This window comes from Pogoniulus pusillus, chromosome 4 (assembly GCF_015220805.1).
Source record: "Pogoniulus pusillus isolate bPogPus1 chromosome 4, bPogPus1.pri, whole genome shotgun sequence".
Classification (NCBI taxonomy): domain Eukaryota; kingdom Metazoa; phylum Chordata; class Aves; order Piciformes; family Lybiidae; genus Pogoniulus; species Pogoniulus pusillus.
In genome coordinates this window covers 42,816,104-42,844,091 of record NC_087267.1, presented here as the reverse complement: position 1 = coordinate 42,844,091, position 27,988 = coordinate 42,816,104, and the positions used below count along the sequence as shown (strand labels likewise).

At 43.9% G+C, this 27,988-nt stretch overlaps 2 protein-coding genes across 3 annotated transcripts in view; one reads left to right on the top strand and one right to left on the bottom strand.

Annotated features, from left to right (window-relative positions):
• The window catches only part of ITIH2 (inter-alpha-trypsin inhibitor heavy chain 2), a 37,316-nt gene extending 32,474 nt beyond the window's left edge, over positions 1-4,842 (top strand). The window contains exons 20-23 of the mRNA XM_064141495.1: positions 1,616-1,814; positions 2,762-2,934; positions 3,618-3,729; positions 4,410-4,842. Of these exons, the coding sequence (XP_063997565.1) occupies positions 1,616-1,814; positions 2,762-2,934; positions 3,618-3,729; positions 4,410-4,557 (632 nt within the window). The 3' untranslated portion in view covers positions 4,558-4,842. The remainder of the gene's footprint in view (positions 1-1,615; positions 1,815-2,761; positions 2,935-3,617; positions 3,730-4,409) is intronic.
• Positions 4,843-8,118: 3,276 nt separating this feature from the next.
• On the bottom strand, positions 8,119-27,962 carry KIN (Kin17 DNA and RNA binding protein). Of its 2 annotated transcripts, none has more exons than XM_064142694.1 (13): positions 27,792-27,962; positions 24,602-24,696; positions 23,692-23,735; positions 22,761-22,883; positions 21,659-21,840; positions 19,888-19,936; positions 19,527-19,584; positions 15,437-15,557; positions 14,543-14,593; positions 13,791-13,859; positions 11,945-12,044; positions 10,480-10,580; positions 8,119-9,070 (listed from the first exon to the last, which is right to left on the bottom strand). In XM_064142694.1, exons 1-13 carry the CDS (start codon positions 27,903-27,905, stop codon positions 9,008-9,010), a joined length of 1,170 nt encoding a protein of 389 aa, XP_063998764.1. In that variant the 5' UTR covers positions 27,906-27,962; the 3' UTR covers positions 8,119-9,007. The 2 variants fall into 2 exon arrangements, with proteins under 2 accessions (XP_063998764.1, XP_063998763.1); XM_064142693.1 differs by having other exon boundaries at positions 15,437-15,560; positions 27,792-27,961.
• Positions 27,963-27,988: the final 26 nt, after the last annotated feature.

The following is a 27,988-nucleotide window of genomic DNA, read 5'->3' as shown; positions in this document are numbered from 1 at the left end:
AGGTAAAGATGGAGCCTGACACATCTCCAAGAAATTAACATGTTGGAGCAGGTCCAGAACAGGGCCACAAAAATTATTATAGCAACATCTCTCCTGATAGGAAAGAATGCGAGGGTTAAGGTTGTTCATCGTGTGGAACAGAAGGCTACAGGGAGACCTCACTGCAGCTTTTTGTTACTTAAAGGGAACCTGTAAGAAAGATGGGAACAGACTTTTTAGTAGGATCTATTGTGACAGGACAAGAGTTGATGGTTTTAAACTAGAAGGGAGGTTAAGACTGGAGAGAAGGAAAATGTCTTTTGTCATGCTGAGGTTGGTGAAACACAGCACAGGTTGTCCAGAGAGGTGGTAAATGCCCCATCTGTGGAAACATTATAGATCAGGTTGGATGGGGCTCTGAGCAATCTGATCTAATTGAAGATGTTCCTGCTACCTGCAGAGGGATTGGGTTAGTTGAGCTTTAAAGGTCTCTTGCAACCCAAACCGTTCTACACATAGCTGAAGGACAAGAGGCAGCAGAAACAAACAGCATGAGGTGAAATTCAGAGCAGGAGTCAAAACTTGCACTGTGAGGATGGACAAAGACTGGTGAGTAAATATTAATGATACATGAAAATTCCCCTCTCTTATTTGTACTTTCAAAGAAGAAAGTGGAAGATAAACCAAAGATAATTGAAACTGGAGGCATCCCTGGTGACAGGCAGAAAAACTCTGCAGCTGTGCTCTCAAAGGAATCAGAATGAATCAGACTCTTCTCATAGGGATTTACCTAGCAGCATCTCTTTAACTTCTGGGATGTATGTGAGAAGCTGTGAGCATTTGTAGCTGAGGTTGATCTGGCTTGTACTTGTGGTACCACCCCTCTTCCACCTATCCACCTCATGCCTTTCACAAAGAGCAAGGGACCAAATGGCTTATGAAGCAGCTCACGCTGGCAGCAACATCCAGTGTCGGTTCCCACCAGATCAGTATGCTGAGGGGTGAACAGTAGCATCCAGAGACAGTTAAAAAAAACTTATTATCTACTCTTGGGTGGCAAAATGAGGAAAAAAAGGAGTCCCTGCTGCTGCTAGTCCCATAGTACTCCTTACTGAGGTCATAACTCCCAAGTCTTTAAGTGGTGTCCAGAGAAGGGCCACGAGGATGCTCAGAGGGCTGGAGCACCTCTGCTAGGAGGACAGACTGAAAGAGTTGAGGCTGTTCAGTCTGCAGAAGAGGAGCCTCTCAGGTGACCTTCTTGTGGCCTTCCAGTATCTGAAGGAGGCCTGCAAAGAAGATGGGGAGGGACTTTTTAGGCTCTCAGGGAGTGAGAGGACTGGGGGGAATGGAGCAAAGCTGGAAGTGGGGAGGTTAATAGTGGACATGAGGAGGAAGTTGTTCAGCATAAGAGTGGTGAGAGGCTGGAATGGGTTGCCCAGGATGGTGATTGAGGCCTCATCCCTGGAGGTGTTTAAGGCCAGGCTGGATGAGTCTTTGGCCAGCTTGCTCTAGGGTAGGGTGTCCCTGGGCATGTCAGGAGGGTTGGAAATAGATGCTCCTTGTGGTCCCTTCCAACCCTGACTGATTCTATGATGCTCCAAGATGTGGGTAACATCTGCTTCTCTGCTCTTCACAGGAGTTGTGGTTAATGGGCAGCTCGTTGGGAGCAAGAAAGCTGAGAATAAGAAACTCAACACATATTTTGGCAAAATTGGGTTTTATTTCAAAAACAAAGGCCTGAAGGTGGAGATTACCACAGAAACTATAACACTGAAAGATGGATCCTACAGCATCACGCTGAAGTGGGCTGACACGGGCCACATCATTCGGAAACAGTAAGTTGCTGAGCATTTCTTGCCTGCTCTATGGAAACCATTTGCAATACAACATTGGACTGACCCAGCTATGGGTAGGATCCAGGTTGCAGGAAACCTATATATAGGCACATGAATCTCAGCTACATCTCTGAGCTCTCACAGCTAATGAAATTAGTCAGTAGGGTTAAGAGAACAATTCAGCTGACCAGACATAAGAGTGGAATTCTTCTTCTTACTGCTTTTTAGGCTATCAGGTAGTGACAGGACTGGGGGAATGGAGCAAAGCTGGAGGTAGGGAGATTCAGACTGTTCTTCACCATGAGAGTGGTGAGGCCCCATCCCTGGGAGTGTTTAAGGACAGGCTGGCTGAGGCTCTGGCCAACCTGGTCTAGGGTAGGGTGTCTGTGGCCATGGCAAGGGAGTTGGAACTAGACGATCCTTGTGGTCCCTTCCAACCCTGCCTGATTCTGTGATTCTGTGACTTCATTAGCTAAAACCAGGATTTAATTGCCTAAACACAAGCACCTAATGTTGAGATCTGTGAGGTCTCTTCCAACCTTGGTGATACTGTGATACCTTCAGGGTTCCTGGCATAACAGACATGACTCTCAACATCCAGGAGACCATCACATGCAGATAAATAGCTAGCAGCCATGGTGAACAGCCCACAGCACCAGATGCCTGTTTATGCAACAGAATCATTTCTAAAATCTCCATTCATTGCAGCAAGAGCTTAAATTTGTAGGGTGAGATTTGGTTACCTGAACATGACTGAAGTGTCTGTCCTATTAGGCACTGTCCTGCCAGACCTCTGGTTACCACTCCCAGAGCTGTGGGTTTCTGATGGATCCTCTGTCATTTTTGCCAGCCCCATCCAATTGTTTTGGAAGCCTGAGAGAATATCAAAGTGCTTGAGTTTGTGTGGGTGGTTGAACTGAGCCCTTCCTTTGGTTCCTCTCTGCTAGGCTTCTGATATCTCTGAAGAAGGAAAACAATGTTACTATCGCTGTGGGTGAGCAGATGTCCTTCATGGTTGTGCTGCACCGTGTGTGGAAGGGTCACCCAGTTAATGTTGACTTCCTGGGAATCTACATTCCCCCCGAGAACCAGTTCTCTCCTGAAGTCCACGGGCTGATAGGTAAGGGCTGTGGGTTGGATGGTGGCAATGGTGGAGCTTTGGGAAGGGGTTTTGTTAGAATGTTGAGTGAATTCTTTGGTGCCTGTGTCCTGGTGGGGAAAGCGTGAAAATTATTCAAATAGAAAATAGGGGAGATGCTTGTCATGTCCTGGAAGCCCCAAGGATGCTGTAGAACATCAAGAATCAGGAGATTATTCCTCATCCTAAATGGGGAGAGGCCTCACTAGATTTGGTGATACTGTGACAGGGCTAATCTGCTGTGGGTTGAAGCTAGAAAGACTGAAATGAACCCTTCAAACCTTCTTTCTGAGAAGACTTCTGGTGCTTTTCTGGTGATGGTATAAAACAAAGGCAAGGGAAAATCAGCCCTCCCAGCCCAGGACCCACCCAAGGCTCCTTTTAAGATGTGGGAATCCTGAGCAGCAGAGGTTGTTTTCCCAAATACTCTTTGCAGCTCCAGCCTACTTGCTTAGAAGAAGTTTGCTGGCTCAAGAGCAGAGCTTTTTACTCTCCCAGTGTCGGTGAGCTGATAGAGCTGGAGACACAGTGCCCTGTGATCTATGAAGGAGGGGTTTGCCTGTTGTAGCTAGTTTGATTTTGTTTCCAAAAGTGCCCAGCAGCAGCTTACAGGAGAACCTCAAAGGTTAGGACATCCAAAGAGCTTTAAACCTCTCTTTGATCAGGTCAGTTTGCATCTGAACCAGAAGTGTATATCCACCACCAAAGACCTGGGCAAGTTCCAGAGAAACCACAAGCCACTATGGAAGTGAAAGGCAACAAACTTACTGTTACCAAGTAAGAACAATTAACTTTATTGCTCTTTTCTATGATGTCAGTGACTGAGCTTATTAACTCTCAAGGATCTTAGGCAGAGAAATTTCTATTTGCCTGCTATCAGTAATCTGGTTTTAGCTATTGGCAAAACACCAGGGACAAGTTGGGTGTTCTTGTTTGTGGATGGACAGTTCTGTCCTTACAGCTCTGCAGAGCAACACTGTGAATGAGTAAGATCATATCCTGGGCTGCATCAGAAGATGTGTGACCAGCAGGTTCAGAGAACTGAGGTTCATCAGCCCGGAGAAAAGGAGGTTCTGGGAGACCCTGTAGCAGCCTTTCAGTATTAGAGGGGGCCTATAGGAAAGATGGGGAGGGATGCTTTATTGGAGACTGTAGTGATAGGCCAAAGGGTGATGGCTTTAAACTAAAAGAGGACAGATTTGGATTAGGAAAAAAAAGTATGAGGGTGGTGAGACACTGAAACAGGTTGTCCAGAGAGGCTGTGGATTCCCCATCCCTGAAAGTGTTCAAGGTCAGGTTGGATGGGGCTTTGAACAGCCTGGTCGGCTGGAAGGTGCTCCCACTCATCACAATAAGCCTGGAACTGGATGATCTTTAAGGTGCCTTCCAACCCAAATCATTCTATGATTATGGGTTTCTTGCTGTGACCTTCATTTTGGGTGGCCTTTTCCTCACAGGGGATTGCAGAAGGACTACAGGACGGAGCGTGTGCTCGGGACTGATGTGCAGTGCTGGTTTGTGCACAACAGTGGGAAAGGTTTCATAGATGGCCACTACAAAGATTACCTTGTCCCCCACCTCTACAGCTTTCTGAAGAAACCCTGATTGCTCCAACATGTTTATGACCCCAAAAAATCCCCCCCAAAACAACAAACCATAAAGGAAAAAAAACTATCTACTCCTTCATGCCCAAACAACTCTTCCAAAGTGTGTCTGCCAGGTTATCAAGCCAAGTGAGCTGAAGGTGACCTATCATCATTTGCCTATGAAGGACCAGTGGTTTCAAAACAATGTTCCCTTTCTGGCCAAAACAATGTTCTTAGGGAACTGCTTTCTGTTGAATGAAATCTGTAATAAAATGACATGCTGGTCTGCAGCAGGTATCTTGCACTTCCTGTGTCTGATTGAAATGGTGTTATGTGAAATCCATTAGAAATGTCAGCTCTTTTGTCTTGTGCACTTCATAGCAGACTTGCAATGACTCCTGCAGCGTGGGCAGCACACCCACGTTTAATACTTAGATCTTTGCTTTTCTTTCAGACTGTGGGGAAGATGTAAGATCACACACTGCAGGCCTGGGCACAAATGAGGGTATGCATAAAGTCACTGGTGAGGCCACACCTTGTATAATGGGGTCAGTTTTGAGGCCTTTCACTAAAAGAAGGATATTGAGATGCTGGAGAGTGTCCAAAGAAGGGCAACTAAGCTGGTGAAGTGCCTTGAATACAGGTCTCATGAAGAATGGCTCAGGGTTGGTCTCTTCTGCCAGGCAACCAGCAACAGAACAAGGGGACACAGTCTCAAGCTGTGCCAGGGGAGGTATAGGCTGGATATTAGGAGGAAGCTCTTCCCAGAGAGTGATTTGCATTGGAATGGGCTGCCCAGGGAGGTGGTGGAGTCACTGTGCCTGGAAGTATTCAAGAAAAGCCTGGATGAGGCACTTAGTGCCATGGTCTACTTGATTGGACAGGACTGGGTGCTAGGTTGGCCTGGATGATCTTGGAGGTCTCTTCCAACCTGGTTGATTCTGTGCTTCTATGAACAGGGTTTGTTTAGCCTGGAGAAAAGGAGGCTCAAGTGAGACCTTGATAATTTCTGCAACAACCTGAAAAGAGGCTGGACTGAGGTGAGAGTTGGTCTTCTCTGACATGCAGCAAGTGACAGGACAAGGGGAAATGGTATCAACTTCTGTCAAGGGAGGTTCAGGTTGGATATAAAGAAAAGTTTGTTCATAGAAAGGATTATAAAGCATTAGAAGGAGGAGGTGTCCAGGGAGGTGGTGGAGTCACTATCCCTAGAGGTATTTAAAGATGTGTTTAGTAGTAGTAGCAGTAGTGGTGGAATTGTGAGCTCTAGGCAAGCAGTTGGACTTGATGATCTCAAAGGTCTCTTCCAGCCTCAGCAGTTCTGTAATTCTCTAGAAAGAAATTTAACAGAAGATGAACATGGGCTCTGCAACAGAAGATCTCTTGAAGAGACCCCTGGTTTTTACAGATAAATTAATTAGGAGTGAAATAGCTGATACTGCCATATGGCAAGAAAATTAACTACCTGAATCTGAGACAGCCTCCAGCCTGATTTTTGGAAAGGTGTCAATACCACGGTGGATTTTCACACACAGATACAAACCTCAGAAATCCAGAAGGATTCAGATTGTACAGAGATCACCATTAGGAAAAACTTCACTTCCAGAGATTAGCTCCCAAAAGATGCCACACACTTCAGGAGTGTTCAGCAATTAATGAGATCAGTTGTGAAACAAATATGTCTCTTAGCAGCAGAGGCTGAGACACCTGACACTGTTTAGCTTGGAGAAGACAAGATTTAAGAGGGATCTTATCATAGAATCAACCAGGTTGGAAGAGACCTCCGAGATCATCCAGTCCAACCTATCCCTCAGCCCTATCCAATCAACTGGACCATGGCACTAAGTGCCTCATCCAGGCTTTTCTTGAACACCTCCACGGATGGTGACTCCATCACCTCCCTGGGCAGCATTACCAGTATTCAAACGGCAGAGATTAAGAGGACAGGGCCAGACTCTCCTCAGTGGTGCCCACTGACAGGACAAGGGGTAAGAGGCACAAACTAGAAGACAGGTTCCTTCTGGACATGAAGAAAAGCTTCTTTCCTGTGAGGGTGACAGAGCACCAGAAGAAGCTGTTCACGGAAGTTGTGGAGTCTCCTCTCCAGAGGTTCAAAAGCCACCCAATATGAGCCTGTGACCCTGCTTTAGCAGAGTGGTCAGACTAGATGATCTCCAGAGGATCCTTCTAATCCCTACCACTCTGTGATTTAAAACTCTGCTTTCCAGCAAAATGTTAGCTCTTTTCAGCAGTCTTGATCTAGGAAGGGGGCTCAAGTAAGCTACTTGCCATTCTAAACGTCAATCTCCTTTCATTTATGAACTAAAGGTTGGTACATGATCTTCCCTGCAGCCACGATGTTGGAATTGAGAGAATCAATCTGTTTTAAAGTGTTTGCTCAAATTACTGCTCAGAAACACAAAGCAACTTCCCTACAAACCACTCACTGCTTCATTGGACTCATTGATTAGCTTTGGCCTCCACAACATAATGCAGCACTGAATTCCCCAGTTTAACAAGGCTCTGCTAGGGGAGAAAAAAATCTGCAGAGTGGGTCTTTAAATCCCTCAATCCAGTAGCCCCACGGACTGTTTTCTAGCTTGTGGGTGAATACACACAGTGAATAATCATTCTCTGGTCTTCTCCACAAATTTGTTACTTATTACATCCACTCTAATTTTTCAGGCTCCAGAATATTAGATGTAATTGTCTCCAGTGATACAAGAAGCTGTTCTCTTCTTTCACTCCTGCTCATGTCTTTCCTACATTCCTCTTCTCACTCAGTACCTGTTCTTTGTGAGAGGGCAGAGCTGTTTACACAACCTAGGTTGCACAAAGACCCTGGATTTACTGACAAGTGTATTCTGCCTCCAGTTCCCTTCCTTGGAACTTTTCATTGTTAGTTACTGCATCATTGCCTTCCATTTACATCTGGGATGGCCAGAAAGCCGTTTGATGTCCACTGGGAGGTTATCCCAGGCTGATGAAATACGGAGAGTTCACTAAACTTCTGCAGTCTTTCAGTTTTCCTGCAGGGGTCCCCTGGAAACCATAAATAACCAAGACAAGGACCCTCTAAGGCAAGCAAAGGGACAAGGACCACTAACTTTTGCTTCTAGCAGCCTTGAATTTTTAAACTGCAATGTAATTGCTGTGCAAATCTCAACAGCATCCTGCCCTCTTCAACTTTCAGCTGAGATCTTCTCTTATGCAGGCTACTGGTTTCCTTTTCTCCAGAGACACACAACCTAGCCAGATGCAGACTGGACCATCAGGTGATGGTTTGTTCTTTGCCTGGGACAACTTTCATGGTTTCTTTACACAGATGAGGCAGCACAGCAGCTGTGAACCTCCCTGTGCTCTGGTGGATATGATCCAAAAGACATCCCACGTGTTTAAAAGGATGAGAATCACAGAATCATCAAATTACAGAATGAGAATCATCAAATTATAGACCAGTTTGGGTTGAAAAGAACCTTTAAAGATCATCTAGTCTAACTCCCCTGCAGCAAGCAGGGACATCCCCAAGTAGATCAGGTTGCTCTGAGCCCCATCAAGCCTGAGAAGAAAGACAACAACCTAAGAAAGCTTCAGGTTTATTGCTAAACTGCTGTAAAATTAAACACTGTACAAAATATGACACTTTAGAACACAGAAGAGCAATGCTACATGACTGCATGTGAGCAATGTTACTTGTGTGACAGAGCAAAAAAGGAACAGGCTCTGGAAAAGCAAAACAGCCAACTTGTACCTGCACATGCCATGGCTGACACCCTAAAAACACCTCAAGTCCTGGAGTCTTGTATTTGTGAATACAAATTGTATATTAGTACTATAATGAACCCTGACAAATAAGATGGTGCTGAGGAATGATGACCTGCATTCTGCTATTGCCAGTGTGCTAACCAAAACCAAGTTGGTGACAGCACTTACAAATGAGACCAACCCCACAGCATCCCAGAGGATAAACCCTTGCAGCACAGTTACCTCCCTGCTATTCTCTTAATCCATTCCCTTGTTCTTGCAGCCAGAACTCAAATTTGGCTGCAGATTGAGAAGTATGTTGTTTAGACTCCACTGGCTCCAGCACAGACTGCCTGCCTGAAGCAGCTCTTTGTAGGTAATTCTCTCTCTTAGGGACTTACTTCAGTAAGTAAAATGCTCGTTTGCAGCTATCCTCTGTGTTTCACTAAAGGCAGCTGAACCAAATATTATAACATGACTTTGATACATAATCAGATGAAGTATCTCCATGAATAAAATTTCCACAGACATTTTATGTAACAAATCCACAGTGATTTTTAAATAAACTTAGTTTGCCTGTGGTTAATCTCTATATACATTATAAATACACATACACACACACACACACAATTAAAACTCTGACATGGTAGAGTCGTGTGTCTGCTTGCAAGATGCCAGCAAGGTGTTTTGGTAACCAAAATCTTCTCTGATCCACAATCAGTGCCTTAGGCAAGTTTGGAAATGTCTTCATACTGGATATCTTCAACTCGGCGTCCTTTTAAAGGCCCCTGGTAGAAGAAGATCAAAATATAAACGTGTTTGTTTGTTGAATTCTTAATTGAGTGCTCAAAGTACAGTACCTGAGGAGGCTGTATGAAATCTCACCACGCTTGGACACCTTTCATGAAGCATAGCCAAAGTGAACTGCACTGGAAATGGCAGGCAATTGCACTTTTACCCAGTGCTGGACACATTGAAAACACAACTGCTTTTCTCTTCAAGTCCTCTGTCTAAAAGCCACACATGGAGCTGTACAGGGGATGCACAGCAGAATGCATCCCAAAAACTGCAGGTTTGGGAGTTGCTCACAACACAGTATTTTCTGTTTCACTATTTTCCAGCTATGACAGTGCCCCAACACTGTCAAAGAAATCTTTTCCCTTTAATGTTTTTTGTGTTAAAGTCCTTGCAATAAGGGGTCAAACATAAATGGATGGTTTGAGTGAATTCACTGTGAACTGAGAAGCAGTAAAAGACTCAGTTTTGAACACAAATTTCTTATATATAATAGTTCTGATCACTCTACAATCAATAAGAAAATTCTCACAGATATCACTGCTTTCCAGGAGTAGCTTCACCCATTTTTAATTTATAGACTCAAGAGTTCTTGCAGGAAGGGGAAATCTTAACACCTACAATGACCAGAACTAGAGGAAAGACATGCTTGCTTTCCAAGAACAATGTTAGCTCCTTAGCTTCAAACAAAACTCCTCCTGACATCTGCCAATTCTCAAGCAAATTCTCCAGAATCCAACATGGGCTGAGTTTCTGCAGCCCTTCTTTGAATAAGATCCTAATTGAGCTTCTCTTCTGCAAGCTATGTTTAAGAAATCTGACTTTGAGCCAGCATCCCCTCTGCTGTATCAATGAGTTTAAAGATTGGTTTTGCAGAGAACAAAGCAGCAGCAAACAACACAGACATGACCACACGGCCTGGTTTTAGCTCAAAGAAAAATAACACATAAAAAAAACAAACAAGCCCCAAAACAAAAACCCAACCAGAATCATAAACCATGAACAAGACAACAAATAAGCACATAAAGCCTCATGTTCCGCTAGGCAGGAGAAAATTCACCTCCTTGCATACTTCACGTTTTTACCTTCCACACAAAACAGCACAACAACAGCCACCTTCAAAACAAACACACAAAATATTTTACAGGTCCCTTTCAAGTTCAAAACTTGCTAAATTCAGCATCCTGGCATCTTTTTAAAGGCAGACAGCAGAGCCTTAGTCAGCAATGGGGAATATGTGGCTGTGTTCTTGCTGGTTGGGAATAGGGTGGGGTGACCACATAGTTTGCTCACCCTAAATCCCATCTGTATGATTAATGACACCATCTGTCTTTGTGAAAGTTCTCCAAAGTATCAGTGAAAATCAGTCCACATAAAAGATCCTGCAGTGCTTGATACTTACAGAGTCGATGGTTATGGTTGCTGAAAACTTCTTCTCATTGATAGATTCCAAGATGCCTTCATTTCCTCTGTAACCACCATTTAATACCATCACTTTCTTGCCTGAAATGAGAAACAAGAAAACAGAAACCAATGAAATAGCATCAGGGAACAAATTATAGACTCATAAGGTCACCAAATGGCTTGCAGTGGAAGGGACCTGTAATGGTCATCTCATACAACCTCCCCACAGTGAGCCAGGACATCTTCAACTAGATCCAGTTGCTCAGAGCCTCATCCAACCTGACCTGGAATGTTTTCATGGATGAGGCTTCTACCATCTCCCTGGGCAACCTGAGCCAGTGTTTTACCACCCTCACTGTAAAAAAATGTCTTTCTTAGGTCTAGTCTAAATTTCTCCTCTTTTAGTTTAAAACTATCACTCATTGTCCTGACACAACAGGCCCTGCTAGAAAGACTGTCCCCATCTCTCTTATAGGCTCTCTTTGTGTACTAGAAGGCTGTCTTTGCAGAGTCTTCTCTATTCCAGGATGAGCAGCCTCAACTACCAAACTATCCTCATGGCAGAGGGCTTCTAGCCCTCTGATCATTTTTGTGGCTGCCTCCGGACTTACTCTGAACAGGTCCATGGCTTTCCTGTGATGAAGACTCTAAAGCTGGACACAGTACTCTAAGTGGGGCCTCACCAGAGCAGAATAGAGGGCCAAAAAGAAGCCAGAGCTATTTCTCCCAGATCCCATTCCCTGTTCTAATGTTTCACTGCGCTTGAATTTTGCCTTTTGTCTCACACAGGCAGGTTCCTCTGGACATCAAACCTAGTGCCAAAGCAGGCAGAGGTCACCTACAGGTACCAAAAAGCACTCGCAGACACCATCAGCTAGCTCTTCACCACTTCAGAAATGCAGAATGCATCAGGTTTACTGAAAACAAAATCCTACATCGTGTTTCCCCCTCCACTGCCATTGCTCTGCTTCCTGCTACCGTGTTTGCTGAAGTGCTGGTGAGATGCTGCACACACATCAGTGTGTACCACCAGTCAAAGAACCAAACGGGACATGAGGTAAGCTTTGCCAAATCCCCACAGCTATTCAAGGTACGACTTCGGAAGGAAGATACAGGATAAATATGACCAAGAGCTCTGCAGGGCTCTGAAATGCTTCCTGGCAGCTGAAGAGAGATGCTTTCATCTTGTCAAATGAATTGCTTCCCAAAGCACTTCTGTCTTTACAGAAAAGAACCTAATTCTTATGAGAAAGGACTGTGAAGACTGCAAGTAGAAGTAATGTAAGAATTCCCTAAAAAGCAACCAGAGATAGCTGGTAAATCAGAGTAACTTATGAAAGGCTGTCCCAAGAGCAAGGTGACTCTTCTTAGGATACTTTCAAGTGGATGAATTACAGTTTAAAAGAATTGAAACATAAGTTTTGCATTAACACCTGAGATGAAAATGAACCAAACCACCATACCTGGAGCGGGTATTACAGTTTCCAGGTGTGTCTGATCAAGCTTCAGTTTGTCTCCAGAGTCAATCATCTTCACCACCGCTGTGTATTTGTCAATCACTTCCTGTTGTGAAAGGGAGAGATCAAGAAGAAGAATAAAGTATTTCTCTACATTTACATTAACAAACTCAAAACAATGGGCCCTTCTACACTTTCAAAAGCAGCAAAGACTTCTGAGATGTCCTAAAGGCATCCAGCTTCCACAAACTGCTTAGTGGCCCCACTCTTAAGTTAAGGCCACATTAAAAGAGCTCTTCTTGAACACCAACAACTGGTCTGAGACCACCAGCTTTCACAGAATCATAGAATGATTTGAGTTGGAAGGGACTTTTAAAGGTTATTTAGTCCAATCCCACTGATGCAGTGGGATTGGATGGTGTCAGGCTGCTCAAAGTCCTCAAAAAACTGACCTGGAATGTTTCCAGGCCTAGGCTGTGTAATGCTTCTCCAGGCAACCTGTGCCAGTGTTTCAACATCCTCAGTGCAGAATTTCTTCCTAACATCTAGGCTAAATCTACTCTTGCCCTGTCACTACAATCCCTCATCAATAGTACTTCCCCATCTTTCTTACAGACTCCCTTTAGGTACTGGAGTCCTAAGGTCTCCCTGGAGAGAGAGACCTTACTTTACTATTCTCCAGGCTAGACAGCCCCAACTATCTCAGCCTTGTCTGAAGTCCTGTCAACCTTTGTCTCAGCTACTGATCTATTCTTTCAAGGGTGAAGAGTAAATTAGAGGTTTCTTTCCCTCATGGGGGGGAAGCTACATGGTGAGGTGAAATGTGACTGAGTTTATGCACCTCGCATAAACCACGTTCCATCTCTCATACCCAGAGCTCAACAGAAGGCACCCACTGAGACACATAAACCTTCCCACATGTCTACCAAAAAAGCTGTGAATTTGAGCCCTCTACACTCCTGATGATTACTCAAAACACATCAGGGTGTTGTCTTTGGCACTCTTGCCAGACTGCTCAGCCCCGGACTACCTGGTACATAATTTCACTGGCAGTGGATAAAAGAAGGCACTTCCAACAAACAGAGTAATGCTAACAGCCTGAAGATTTCACATGCAAATGGGATCTCATTCAAAGGCTGATTAAATCATAGAATCATAGAATTGTCTAGGCTGGAAAAGAGCTTTAAGATCATCAGGTCCAATCATTGACCTAACACTACCAAGTCTGCTGCTAACCATGTCCCTCAGCACCACATCTACACTCTTTCAAACACTTCCAGGGATGGTGGTGGTGGTGCCTCCACCACTTGCCTGGGCAGCCTGTTGCAGTGCTGGACAACTCTTTCAGTAAATAAAGCTTTCATAATGTCCAATCAAAACCTCCACTGATGCAACTTGATGCCATTTCTTCTTGTCCTGTCACTTGTTACTTGGAAGAAGAGAACAACATGCTCATCTCACTCTAACCTCCTCTCAGGGGACCGCAGAGATCAAGGTCTCCCCTGAGCCTCCTTAAACATCAGTGCAAAACTGACCAGTCTGAGATTAAAATGCATTCACACTGCTCATGTCACACTGACAAAGTGACTGTTCTGCAAGATGGATGGGTTAACAGGGAGACAATACCCAGGACAAAACAGTGCTTAAGAAAGGATCACCAGGTATATGACATTAGATCAACTCAGAGATCCACCTCCTGCCCATATGAAGTCCCAGTACAGTTAAGGTGTTGTTTCAGGTCCTGCCAGTGTTGACTTAAGCCTGAACAGATCACAAAATGAAATGAAACTTCAGAAGTCATCTGACAGCAGAAAGCCCAACCAACGCCAATGCTTCCTGCTGCACACTTTACCTTAACAACTCCTTTCTTTTTGTGGTACTTCTCTCCAAGCTTTTTTGTTACAATTTTTACAACGATTTCCTAGAAAATTAGGAAAAAAATGCATGAAACAGAATGCCAAAATACACAAACAGCAACACAGTCTGAACTAAATGCACATTGAGGTCACTCTGACTGCAGCCACAGGCTGTACTGCACAGGGCAGAAACGAATGCAGCATGGAGTTAAGACTCAGCTTTCAGGAATTTATCTTTCTCCTCAAATGACTGTCTCAAAGTAACACTTCTGCAGACTTTTGTTGTTGTTTACAAATACAGTTATACTTACATCCAGGTCATGATCTGACAGCTCACCACAGGTCATGGGCAGGACTGCTTGATCTAGAAGTCCAGTCAAGAAGTAAAGGCTGAGGTGAGCGCTCTCAAGTCAAAGGCTGCTATTGTCTTATACACCTCTGTGTGAGTTAACCTCTAAGTAGAGAGGGCTGTAAAACCATGATTTAGATATGACCTGTCAAGACTCACACTACTATCACTTTAGAGATTTCCACCCTATCTGAGGTAAGATGCTTCAGCCTGCAGATCATGCTGAACCAGAGGAGCAATTCCTCCCAGACACAGAAATATGTCACATTTAGCAGTTTGGAAAATAAGAGTGAATTTAGTTTGGAATCTGCTTTTGGATCATTGCACAATTCAACAGCAGATTCAGAGATCTAGAAATGGCTGCATCTGGTGTAACAGTGATATTTTTAACACACTTACAGGCTGCAACCAGTAATCTCTTCGAGATGTTCTCTTCTTCTCCTCTTCAAGCTACAGAACAACAATAAATAATTAACATTTAATTCCTCCTTTCAGTGCAGTTTTCCCATACCTTTGAAAAGCTCAACCCATTCTCCAGGCCCACATCAAGAGAGAAATAAAACAACAAAATAACTGTATAAATAAGGTTGAGTTAGAGTGTGCTTGCTGCATAAAAATCAACCTGATGAGATTCAGAATCCATGATAAAATGATGAAGATTTAGCTTTGTTTTTTGTTGAGCGTTTCTAGGTATTTTCTTCTGTTCCAAAATCTGTTATTTTCCTTTACTTCCAACATCTCAGTGGTCACAGGAACAGGCACAGGTGAGAAGCAGAAACCAGCTTTAATGAAGTGGTGAAATAATTTTGCCTAATAAGACATAAAGCTCTGAATTCCACATGAACTGAAGGTCTGAGTTCACTTCAAAGGCATAACCTGGTAAAATGGACATGGGGTTACAAAGACATAAATCGTGCTATGAGGACAGGCTACGAGAGTTGGGGCTCTTCAGCCAGAAGAAGAGAAGGCTTCGAGGAGACCCTGTAGTGGCCTTCCAGTATCTGAAGAAGATCTACAGGAGGGCTGAGGAGGGACTATTTACAAGGTCTTGTAATGGGTTTAAACTTGAAGAGAGGAGATTTAAACTAGATGTTAGGATAAAGTTTTTTACAGTGAGAGCGGTGAGACACTGGAACAGGCTGCCCAGGGAGGCTGTGGCTGCTCCCTCCCTGGAGGTGTTCAAGAGGCCTTGAGCAAACTGTTCTAGTGGAAGGTGTCCCTGCCTATGGCAGGGGGGTGGAACTGGATGATCCTTGAGGTCCCTTCCAACCTAAACCATTCTATGATTATTACCTCCATAATTTCATCCAGTGCAGATTTCTTCTTTTTCTCTTTGGACTGACCAGAGCTGTGAGATGATTCTTTTCTTTTAACTGCCCCTTCCACCATCTTCAGTGCATTTGGTCCAAGGGCACTGCTGGAAGAGTAAGATGGTGTTTTCACAGCAGATCTTAACGTTGTTTCCTTTACCAAGCTGTATTTGAAGAGCTGGTTGTGCAGAAAGGCCTGGTGCTGCTCTATTTAATTTCAGTTGTGCAAGTCACCTTGCAGGCACTGCATCCCTCCTTCTCTAGGATTGCATTTGGCAGCTAGCACTGATCATCTCGAGGTGTAAAATCCATGTCCAGTGATGTTTGCTGCTAGCAGTCCAGCAGAACAAAAACAACCTAATGATCAGCTCACCAGTGCAAAAGAAAAGAGCTGATCAGGAACTTGTGTTCAATGGAGATGACAAAAGCAGGTCTGCAAATAAGGTTTTCAAACATAAAAGACCAAACTGGCAGCTCTGGAGAAGCCATGTGGACAGAGCAGCTCTCCAACATGACAGACATCTAGAGCTCCTCCCAGACAAAGATACTTAAAACTGTACTTCAGAGGGAAAAATACATGGGAATCTGCAAAAAAATGGCTTCACACACAGCAAATAAGCATCATCTTCACAATCACATACAAACCAGCAAACAGCCTACAAGCTATGACAGAAGAGAACAATCGGCACAAAAAGTTACATCTTAGGGGAATCAGGGAACATCTAGGGAAAGTGAGAACTGCCCAAAGGTCACTTGAGTTAAGCCACTTTTGTAAAAGATACTGCAATGCAGTGAAAAACACCCAGTAAGATGAAGAAGGCTGCTGTGTGGTGGACAGCAAAGTAATATTAATACAGCCTTACAACAAATCCCATGTTCTGCCTGTGGTGAGGATGTTGGATATACCAGCACAGGGAAGATATGTAACAAGAATCATGATACAGAAATGGCAGAAGCAAAATTGAGAGAAAAACTGTATGTCAGGGGAAGTCTGGATGATTTCCATAGCTCTAGACCAAATGGCAGATTAAATCATAAATCAAATTGCCAGTACTTCAAATAACATCTCATTAAAAGTAACATGCAGTTATCACGTAACAACTGCAATGTCTGTATTTAAGAAGGAAATATCTAGCTGTGAGATTACTAAAGGATTCATTATAGAATCATCATCATAGAATCAACCAGGTTGGAAGAGACCTCCAAGCTCAGCCAGTCCAACCTAGCACCCAGCCCTATCCAGTCAACCAGACCGTGGCACTAAATGCTTCAGCCAGGCTTTTCTTCGACACCTCCAGGGACAGTGACTCCACCACCTCCCTGGGCAGCCCATTCCAATGCCAATCGCTCTCTCTGGCAACAACTTCCTCCTAACATCCAGCCTATACTTCCCCCAGCACAACTTAAGACTGTGTCCCCTTCTTCTGTTGCTGGTTGTCTGGCAGAAGAGACCAACCCCCACCTGGATACAGCCTCCCTTCAGGTAGTTGTAGACAGCAATGAGGTCACCCCTGAGCCTCCTCTTCTCCAGGCTAAACAGGCCCAGCTCCCTCAGCTTCTCCTCATAGGGTTTGTGTTCCAGGCCTCTTACCAGCCTCGTTGCCCTTCTCTGGACACGTTCCAGCACCTCAACATCTCTCTTGAATTGAGGAGCCCTGAACTGAACACAGTAGTCAAGGTGTGGCCTGACCAGTGTTGAGTACAGAGGAAGAATGACCTCCTGACATACATCTTTAACATATTCATTAAGGACCCTGAGAGAAAACATTGAGAGACCACCAACAGTATTCAGGTATGTCACTGGTATGGAGGACACAAGAATGAAATGGCCATGAAAAAGTAATTGGCTGATCTTGAAAACCATGTTTTAAAACCCACAAAGCTTAACAGCAAGCTCACACACTTTTGGAAGTTTAATTATCTTCTTATCTATGTTGTTTAAGAACAGCAAAAGCAGAAAGGGGCCAGGCTATAATCACAGATGACAGTTATCAGTGTAGACCAGTCACGAAAGAGTCAAATGCAATCCTAGGAAGCATCGAGATAGACAAGCACTAACACCTTGTATATGCCTTGTATGGTGACATTTCACTTGCAGCATTCAAAAATTCAACCAGCTTCTCTGTTCAAGATTAGCTGAAACTGAAGCAAGGACAAGGAAGGGCTACACAGCAGATCAGGGGAATGGAGAAATGAAGCCACCATTGTGCATGCCTCTAGTACAGCACAGTCCAGGTTGAGAGGCTAATTGTCCTCTACGGATACACTGAGAAAGCAAACACCAGAAGGGAAAAGAACTATTTCTGTTAAACACCTGTATGAACATGAAAGCAACTGGTGTAAACTGGCTATAACTACATTTACCTGGGATATTGCAGGCAAGGTCCTAACCATCAGAGCAAAGAGATTTTGGAGGACATACCTTCGGGACTGTAAGGCTAGGGAGATTTAAAGTGTGTCTACCTGTGCACAGTGAGGCTGAAAAGTGTGTGGACAAGACTTTACACTGGTACATTGCAGTACTGCAGACCAGAGGCAGTGACTTCAGTTGCAGCTTCTTCCTTAATGAGAGGTAATCCTAATCTTACTTGCCCACTGAGTTAAGCAGGGATTTGAGGATTTAAATTCTTGAGGTGAAAAAAGTAAGCCCAGAGCTCGCAGTCTGCTCAAAGCCAGTCAGCATCAGATGCTGGGACCACATCTCAGTTTCACATCAATCACACGGATGTTCAAGAGAAGAACACCTCACCTCTCACACCTCTCCTCCCACTCCCCTTCTCAGCAAGGCTCCAACTCCATCTCTGCACCCAAGTACCAGTACACTCATGCCCTCAGAACTTTGCCATCCACTGCCTACGATCTCCTGGTTCTATTTCTGCACCTCGCTCAGGAGATACAAATGCCAGGTTTCTGTAGCTTGTGTTGTGATCACAGAAGCTGGAAAATTGTGAAGTCTTACTGCATGTGGCACTGGGATACTGAACAGCAGGTTCAACTCAGCTGATCCCCAGTAACAGCCACACAGCAGAACACACCTTTACACTGTCAGAGGGAAGCAGTTTCCATATACAAGTCTGAAGTAATTTTGCTTCTACCTAGCCATTGCAGAGCTTACAGACAAATGTATCTCAGGTGTTATGGAAAAATAGACTATGATACAAGATTTCACATGCAGCAAAATTTTAGCAAGCACCTTAATTACTCCTCTCCAAAACTACTCAAGTGAGGATCTGAATTAAGTTTCAGAGTCATCTTAAGCACAGCTCAATGCTTGGGGATAATTTACAAGTTTTTCTCAAAGCCTGAAATCTGTATCTATTATTGAAAAGAATTACTTTATTGTCTCATTTTCTGCCTGGCATATCTCCCATCAGATAATTTATCTGAGAGCTGAGCTCATGATGAGAGGAAAGCTTTCATTTTACCTGCAATAAATTTAATTACAATATTGGCCCCCGTGAAAAGATGTACTGCTCATCAATGAGCTTCACAGGCTGCTATAAGTCAGTACTGTTTGCATTATTGATCCCTTTTGTCCTGCATTGCTTGTGGTTACATGATGCAGCTAAATTTGGGAGATTCAGAAAGATTTACATCAGGTGGATTCAGCTTCTTAGATGATGATCAAAGAAAGTATCACCTCCAATTAGACAAGGCAATCAAACCTTTTAGGAACCAAAATTAACAAGTCATGATATTCATTCACTGGAGGCAAATAGGACTAAAAGACATTCAAGTGGGACTAGAAGACTTCAAATGCTTTGGCTGGATCCCTTCTCCACCTTTTCACATAACAGAATCTTCTCAGAGGAACCTGTAGCTGCCTGTCACTTTATGGGCATCTGCAGTTCAGCAAGGCTCTTAACATCACTCCTTTAAGATACTCCCATTGATTCATTTTCAATACAAAAGAAACCATGAAGTCACCCAGTATCCCCTGTTGAATAACATAACAGGATGAGATACTAGACTCCAAATATTTCAGGACAAGATACACCTTCCTACCCACACAAATACCATTGTCATTTAAGTGCTTTGCAACAGTAAAGGTTGCCCTTGAATTCTTTTCTCACCTTGTTTTGGAAGATGCTGATATTGAAGTACTTGCTCCTTTGTTTAAATTAAATGCAACTAAAAAATAAAAAGACATTACTCTATTTCTATCTTTAAATCAAACTGCATGGAAGGATGTTACAACTTTTTTAATCTGCAAATGGTAAAGATCATAAATTGGAACTATTTACTAATCTATGGTTTGGTTCAGCTCTTAAAAGAAATTAAACATTTTAAGAAGACTATTCTGTATTTCCATATCCCAGAGTTCTTTACCACTGATCTCAAAGCACTTCATGGGGCACTGAGCAGGCCCCAGCGCTCATCTCATTTTAATTATGAAATCAGCTTCAATAGGTTCTAGAAAATGACACTGGTTACCTTTTTCCTCTTCATTTTCTCTGTTCAGTTCAGTATAGACTGGCTGTTCCTGCAAAAAGAGCACAAAACACATTTCATGAGTCAGACAGACAGCTGAGCCAAGATATCATTTTGTGGTGATCATTGATTAGCTCAGTTCCACAGACCACTGTGAGATTATCACAACTAAATGTAATATTCAACCTGGCTTGATTTGTAAGAAGATTAAAAATTGAAAACATGATCTCATTACAGGCTCCTATGCAAAAATCTCTAATTAAGAGTCTCTACAGAAAGGCTGTCTCAACTTGCTTGATTCCAGCATGAAAGGTAAGTGGCTTTCCTTTAAGTTTTCTCCATTTGAACCAGCATGATCAGACAGGTTTCTGAAAAGACTGATAACCAAAGATGGAAATTCTGGAATATTTCCAAATTTTTAGCTCAGACCATTTAAATGTCAATTAGTTTTAACTTAAGAAAAAATATAACTGTTTACTATGGCATTTAAATGTTACCTATCAATATCCAGGATCAAATGGGAGGTTCCACTTCCAGGCAACAACGTGTATGGAAGCCATGGAATGACTTCACATAAAGAGATCCTAAATCACACACCAGTATCAGCCAAATAGAACTCTTCACTATGTGAATTTGATTATGTTAGCCCACCTCTGGTTATCTCAGCCTCCCCACTGCATAAAGTACTTGGTATTCGCAGCCCTAGAATCAGAGAATCAACCAGGTTGGAAGAGACCTCCAACATCATCCAGTCCAACCCAGTACCCAGCCCTAGCCAGTCAACTAGACCATGGCACTAAATGCCTCATCCAGGCTTTTCTTCAACACCTCCAGGGATGGTGACTCCACCACCTCCCTGGGCAGCCCATTCCAACGTCGATTGCTCTCACTGGGAAGAACTTCCTCCTAACATCCAGCTTATACTTCCCTCAGCACAACTTGAGACAGTGTCCCCTTGTTCTATTGCTGGTTGCCTGGGAGAAGAGACCAACCCCCACCTGGCTACAACCTCCCTTCAGGTAGTTGTAGATAAATAAAGACATACCATGCTGGTTACTGTAGTTCTGTCTGCCTGAATCATAGAATTCTAAGATTGTACTGCTCTAATCTAATTCTACTGCACTAATCACTTGAAGAGCAGTAATTATTACTCCTTTAGTACTAAAGCAAGCCAGGTACAAAATAACTAAGTTTTCCTCCAGAACAGGCTACAGTCTAAGTCAACAGTGCAACAGAAAATTCAGAAGGCAAGGGAACTGCTGTGGTGATTCACATATGGAAGAAAACAGGCTAAATCAAAGTCTGAAACATCCAGGATCAGACACTGGGGCCACAGGGCACAATCCTACTTGATTTCAAGATCACTCCAAATCAAAACCAATCTGAATCCTGTGCTTTCTTTTATCTATTTTGCATCTGAAACTGTGATTTCATAGAGGACTTTGATGTTCACTAGTTGTAGAAACCATCAGCAAGGTGGTTAGTCAAGGAAAGGTAACAGGCTGCAAGTTCAAGATAAACAAGGTAGTTAAGGTTGCCATCAGGTGTATCTGGGAGAACACTATTCCTTATGGCTTAGAGAATAGCAATTCAACCAAATATGTCCACTGTTCCCCAGATTGAACCTGTGATGAGCTTGTAACCTGAAGCATGAGGCCTCCTCCTCATCTTCTAACTGACTGCAAATGAATTACCAGTGCAAGGGTACCAGCAGCCTCAAATCTGTTATTAACTTAACCAAGAGAAGTTCTGAGCAGAAGGTAATTTTCCTTACCAGTTCTTTCCCCTCCAAACCTCTTCTAACTTGCTGTTCAATGAATTTAGCAGTTTTTTCTTCATCATCAAGATCTTGCTTCTTCTTCCTCTCTTGTTCTTGCTGCCTTCGGATAGTTTCTGGGTCTCTGTCAATATACTGAATGTACCAGCCCTTTGGAGTTTCATCAACCTTGCAAAGACCTACAAAGATGGTGCAGGACAAAGGTTACTACTCACAAAAGCAAGAAAGAGATAAAATATCAGGATGTTTTTTGCAGTTAATGTGCCCTATAACAACACAGATACTCTACCAGAGGCACCCTTACTGACATGGCAAAATTGATTTTAGTCAGTAGTGTTCTTAGTATCTCTTTCAGCTCTTCAGCTAACAGGTTCCTGCTTGGGAACAGTGTGTTTTAAAATACTTATTGCAGAAAATGTTTCCATCCCACTGCTTTCACAAGATAAACCCCAGACATGTAACATATATAAACAACACACACTAATAGCATCACACTAAAAGAAACTTTACTATGCTACATTATTGTTACTAACTCTCACTAGAGAGACTTTTCAAACACTATGTGACTCACAAATGTATCCTGTAGGACACAGGCAATCAGAGGCAAAGTAAACTTTCTGGCATACCACAGCCCCTTTTAATCTCTCTTCCTCCCACTGAACCCAACACTGCAGATCTCAAGCTTTAACCCTTTTACTAGGCCAGGAATGAAAACGACCACTTGCTTGTGGTCACCTTAAATATGGAGGGATTCTGTAACAGTAAGAAACGTTCTGCCATCAGTTTTGATTTTTAAATGGCAACTGTTGGAAGTCAATTTAGAATTCAGTAATTCCTCCAGTAAATACAGACTAATAGTTGAAAGAAAGAAAGGCTCATGACTGATGCTTTTATCTCAGACTTCTGACATTTTTCATAAGCAAATTCCTAAGGGTTAGCACAAAAATATCTGTGGGCATCTGTTAACATATATATGGGCAAAAAGGGTGGAGAAAGAACAAGGAGATGGGACCATAACATAAACGTTTACTGATCACTTATCAGCAATGCAATTACCCAATGATTTTAAAACTTTCCAACCCTGAGCAACCACATTTACCTTCTCTCCCCAGCCATTTAGTGAAATCAGTCAATGTCTCCCACTGTGTAGCATTCATGTGGATGTGTTCACGATGACTGATATACTCATTGTACACGATATTATTGTGCACTCTTTTGGTTCCTGAAATACAGAACGATGATTATACAATATGGGATCTAGGAGAAAGCAACACAAACTTCTTGCACTGAATTAATAGAAGAAATTAAAAGCTGCCTGGTGGAAAAGAAACTTGGAGGTGTTGGCCAACAGCCAGCTGAATATGAGCCAGCCGTGTGCTAAGATGGCCAAGTAGGACAGCAGCATCCTGGCCTGTAGCAGGAATGGTGTGGCCACCAGGACCAGAGATTGTCATCCCATACTTGGCACTGGTGAGGACACACCTTGAATATTGGGTTCAGTTTTGAGCCACTCACTACCAGAAGGACACTGAGGTGCTTCGATGGATCCAGTAAGCAGCAATGAAGGGTCCTATGAGAAGTGGCTGCAGGAACTGTGGCTGTTTAGCCTGGAGAAAAGGAGACTTGGACAACACTTTGATCTCTACAACCACCTGAAAGAAGTTCTAGTGAGGTGGGTGTTTGTCTCTTCTCAAGTAACCAGTGATAGGACAAGAGGAAAGAGCATTAGGTTATGCCAGGGGAGGTTTACGTTGGACATTAGGAACAATTTATTCCCTGAAAGAGCTGTCAAGCCCCAGAACAGGCTGCTCAGGGAAATGGTTGAATCACCATCTCTGAAGGTATTTACAAGCTCTGTAGATCTGGTGTTTAGAGACATGGTTTAGTGGTGGACATGGTAGTGTCACATTAATGGTTGTGCACAATGATCTCATAAGTCTTTTCCAAACCTAAACAACTCCATAATTCTATGATTAAAAGAAACAAACAAACAAAACCAAAATCAACCAACCAAACAGTAAAATATTTACCAAATCTCCTCCTGAGCAGTTCAAGGAAATCATTTCGGAATTCCCTTAGGGGACAAGAACAAAGTATTTTAGTAAAACTTAAACCATTACAAAGTCATTTTTTACTGTCATTAACAATTAAGTATTGGCCATGTAAATGTGAGTATTATTTTGAACTGAGGAGGATAGAATCTGGACACTCATTCTCCTTTTTCAGCAAAGCAGCAGTAAGTGCGGTAAGCAGGCACAAAGAGCCACAGTGTGGCACATGCATACTTAAGTTCAATCTTTAGGATAATACCCCTTCAAAGAGGAAACATGAAAAGAATGAAATCTAAACACTTCTCACTAATTGCTGGTATTTCATTACCAGGTCTCTTCCCAGTCTGACTGATGCAAAGCCCAGGGCAGGACAAAGGACAGCTGTGGTTTATGAGGTAGGTTGATCACTCATCTTGCTGCTAATTTATGGGCTATGAGTATAAAGCCCCGCTTCAGACTTATGCTGAAGACAGCTCCAATCAACCAAGCTGTTATGTAGGGCAGCTGGACAAAGGACTAAGGGTAACTGAGGAGGTTTAGTCACACCCCTGGCACCTCTCTGTAATGGGTCTTTCTTCCTCTTTGTTACTCTCTCTGTGTGGCAGCCACTTAACTGAAGCCAAAGGGTGACATACTTTGTAACACAGATCAACCTAAACCAGGTATCAGACATGGAATAAAACTGTCAGATTAGGTTAAATATCATAGCTCTCTGAAATCTCTACATACATTCCAAAGTGACATCACCTAAATTTTCAAACTGCCATCAGAAAAAGAGCTAACTCTAAAATGCATCAGAGTAAAGTGTCTTCACTGGGACATGACTGGGCCTTAGGGGTCCTACTGACACAAGAACGAAGAGCTAAGTAAGAACATACAGCAGACTTACTCAGAAAAATAATCCATGAACTGCTGAGGGTTTTCAGAAGCCAGCAACAGTTGCCTCTGGTGGGACTCAGACATGCAATGACATTTGAAGCCATTCTATAAAATAAAAATAAATACTTTGTCTGACCTTGTCTCAATTTGCAAAAAGTCACTGAGCTGAAGAGTATTAAAAACAATTTACTGTAAGTGAAATCTCTGGGATTTCCCTTATAGAAAACACTTTAACTTAGCCATAGCCTACAGGGGTGGCTCTTCCTCCCGATTACGCAAGCCAGAAGCAAAACTCTTCCTGAAGCAAAAAAGCCTCCAGACAAATTGTGAAAGGGATTATGAGCCAGGACACTCCAGCAGTCCTCTTTGTTCCTCATGGAATGAGATAGACGTGGCACCACTCAGGTCCACCCAGAAACCATCCAGGCGCTTGTGTAAGTGCACTGAAAACATCTGCTGCTTCCCTACCTGACCAACACTGACACTAAACGTGTAAGAAAGGGATGGTGTCCTTGAACTGCTCAAGATGTGATAATTTGGCCAACTCTGGCACACAGTTGAAGTCCTCAGAGCTCCCTAAAAAAGCACTCTGACATTTTTTTATCTAATACAATGCATTCCTTTTCATCACAATATCATTAACAATGCAATACAGTAAATTGCATTCCAAAGAAATAACATCTCCTTTACAAATGTTGTAAATGAGCTTTTTTTTTTTTGCTTGTAGCCATTGGGAAGAGAATAGGATTTGGACTTCCTGGGTGAGAGGGAGAGGGCAGCAGAAATGGCTGGAGAATGATATAATTAAACACATACTAGATGCATTACTTCTCTAAAGTACATTAAAGAGCCTATTTTCAGAGAATGAAAAAAATAAAAGCACATTTAGCCCAAGGGAAGGTACTTCTGTAGCACAGATCTGATGGAAATCAGGAAGAAGAGGACACTAACATCCCACAGGCATCTGGGTCCAAGTGAATAGAGAAGTGCAAATAAATGGGAAGCTTCAGAGAAAAAGCATGTCTTCGTAACACGACAAGAAGGGAAGAAACTGATTCAGAATCAAAAGGGAAACCTCGGTACAAGAAAGACATGGACCTGTTGGAGTGGGTCCAGAGAAGGCTTACAAAAACTATAAGAAGTCTAGAACACTTCTACCATATGGACAGGCTGAGACAATTGGGGTTGTTCAGCCTGGAGAAGAGAAGGCTCTAGGGAGAGCTCCTTATGGGGACAGTGTTTTTAGCAGGGCGTGTTGTGACAGGATAAGTGGCAATGGTTTAAAACTAAAAAAGAAGAGATTTAGACTAATTTTATTTTTTTTTACAGTAGGGAAACATCAGCACAGGTTGCCCAGAGAAATGGTAGATGTCCCATCCCTAGAAACATTTCAGCTGAGATTGGATGAAGCTTCAAATGACCTGATCTAGTTGAACATGTCCTTGCTGACTGTAGAGGTATTGGACTAAACAAACTTTAAAGGTCCCTTCCAACCTAAACCATTCTATGATACTATAAAAAGAGACCTCATCGTGCTCCAGATGTGCATCACCTGGGGCATGTTGCCACAACCATCCTGTTCCCAAGAGACATCACAAATCACAGTTGCCCTTGATTCTCTGCTAAGGTGGATAGGAACCACCTAATTCTCAACGCCACCAACTTTTCAAGGTATATCTGAGGGAGTGAACCTTCCAGGGATTTTGGGGCCACCCTGTGCTCCTTCTTACCCTGGGTTGGTCAGTCAACCTGAACACCTCCAAAAATCTTTGGATCAGCACTTTGGATCAGCACCAACACACCTTCTCCAAAGTAAGATCAGGAATGTCAATGGCATCTGTTCACAACTGGGAACTTTCCAGCTCCCACCAATCTGCTCCCAAGGGGACTGTAGTCACAGAATCACAGAATCACAGAATCAACCAGGTTGGAAGAGACCTCCAAGATCATCCAGTCCAACCTATCACCCAGCCCTATCCAGTCAACCAGACCATGGCACTAAGTGCCTCATCCAGTCTTTTCTTGAAGACCCCCAGGGACGGTGCCTCCACCACCTCCCTGGGCAGCCCATTCCAATGGCAAATCACTCTCTCTGTGAAGAACTTCTTCCTAATATCCAGCCTATACCTACCCTGGCACAACTTGAGACTGTGTCCCCTTGTTCTACTGCTGGTTGCCTGGGAGAAGAGGCCACCCCCCACCTGGCTACAATGCCCCTTCAGGTAGTTGTAGACAGTAATAAGATCACCCCTGAGCCTCCTCTTCTCCAGGCTAAACACCCCCAGCTCCCTCAACCTCTCCTCATAGGATTTGTGTTCCAGGCCCCTCACCAGCTTTGTTGCCCTTCTCTGGACATGTTCCAGCACCTCAACATCTCTCTTGAATTGAGGGGCCCAGAACTGGACACAGCACTCAAGGTGTGGCCTGACCAGTGCTGAGTACAGGGGCAGAATAACCTCCCTTGTCCTCCTGGCCACACTGTTCCTGATGCAGGCCAGGATGCCATTGGCTCTCTTGGCCACCTGGGCACACTGCTGCCTCATCTTCAGCTTACTATCTATCAGAATCCCCAGATCCCTTTCCTCCTGGCTGCTCTCCAGCCACTGAGTCCCCAGCCTATAGCGCTGCTTGGGGTTGTTGTGGCCAAAGTGCAGCCCCCCACAGGAAAATAAGGACCCTCTCCAATGTTCCCCTAAAGAGCTAGGGCTGCCTGTACTCCCAGCAGTAAGGCGTGCATGCTCCCTAGAGGTCGCACAGGAGGGATCACTGACCTCCTAAGGCGACTGGGGACACCTTCCAAGGCAATCTGAGCCAGTCCTGTACCACCACCTCCAAAAGAACTGGGGAATTCTACCAGGTTACGAGGCCACATGCCCACTACGGTGATGACAGTTCTACCCAAGAGGGTTTGAGAACCCAGCCACGGCGATAGATGCCCCTTCCTGTCATCCTCGATAGCACTGGGGACGTTCACAAGCGGGATCGAAGACCCCCCAAGAGGACTGAGAACCCTAACCTAGGAAATCTGACGTCCTCTGTGTATTCCCCAAAAGAACTGTCCTCCTCAAGGGGGTCTAGGGTTCCCCAGCAGGCGGTCGGAGCCCTTCGTGCCCCCCACGATGGGTTACTATCGCGGCCGTGGGGTCGGGGCCCGTCGCGCTCCCCGTCACAGGCCGGATCACCACCCGGGGCGATCTTACCTCATCGCGGCACTGCTTCTGGCACATCTGGCAGTACCAGCGCAGCTTCTGCAGTCCCTTGGACTTGATGCGGTTGGCGATGGCCTTGGGACTGAGGAAATCCGACTTCCCCATGGCAGTAGTTCTGACCCCCCACCTCCAGCCCTGCCCCGGTCCCTGTGTCCGTCCCTACCCCCACCGGAGGTGCCTGCCCGCGC

Bases quoted from the DNA above. Each gene is read 5' to 3' on its own strand.
- KIN (XM_064142693.1), bottom strand. From the start codon at position 27,905: ATGGGGAAGTCGGATTTCCTCAGTCCCAAGGCCATCGCCAACCGCATC. The intron at 23,736-24,601 runs GTAAGTCTGCTG...TTGTCCCCTAAG, and splicing joins TTCATGGATTATTTTTCTGA to GGAATTCCGAAATGATTTCC. The intron at 21,841-22,760 runs GTAAATGTGGTT...CCATCTTTGTAG, and splicing joins TAAATGGCTGGGGAGAGAAG to GTCTTTGCAAGGTTGATGAA.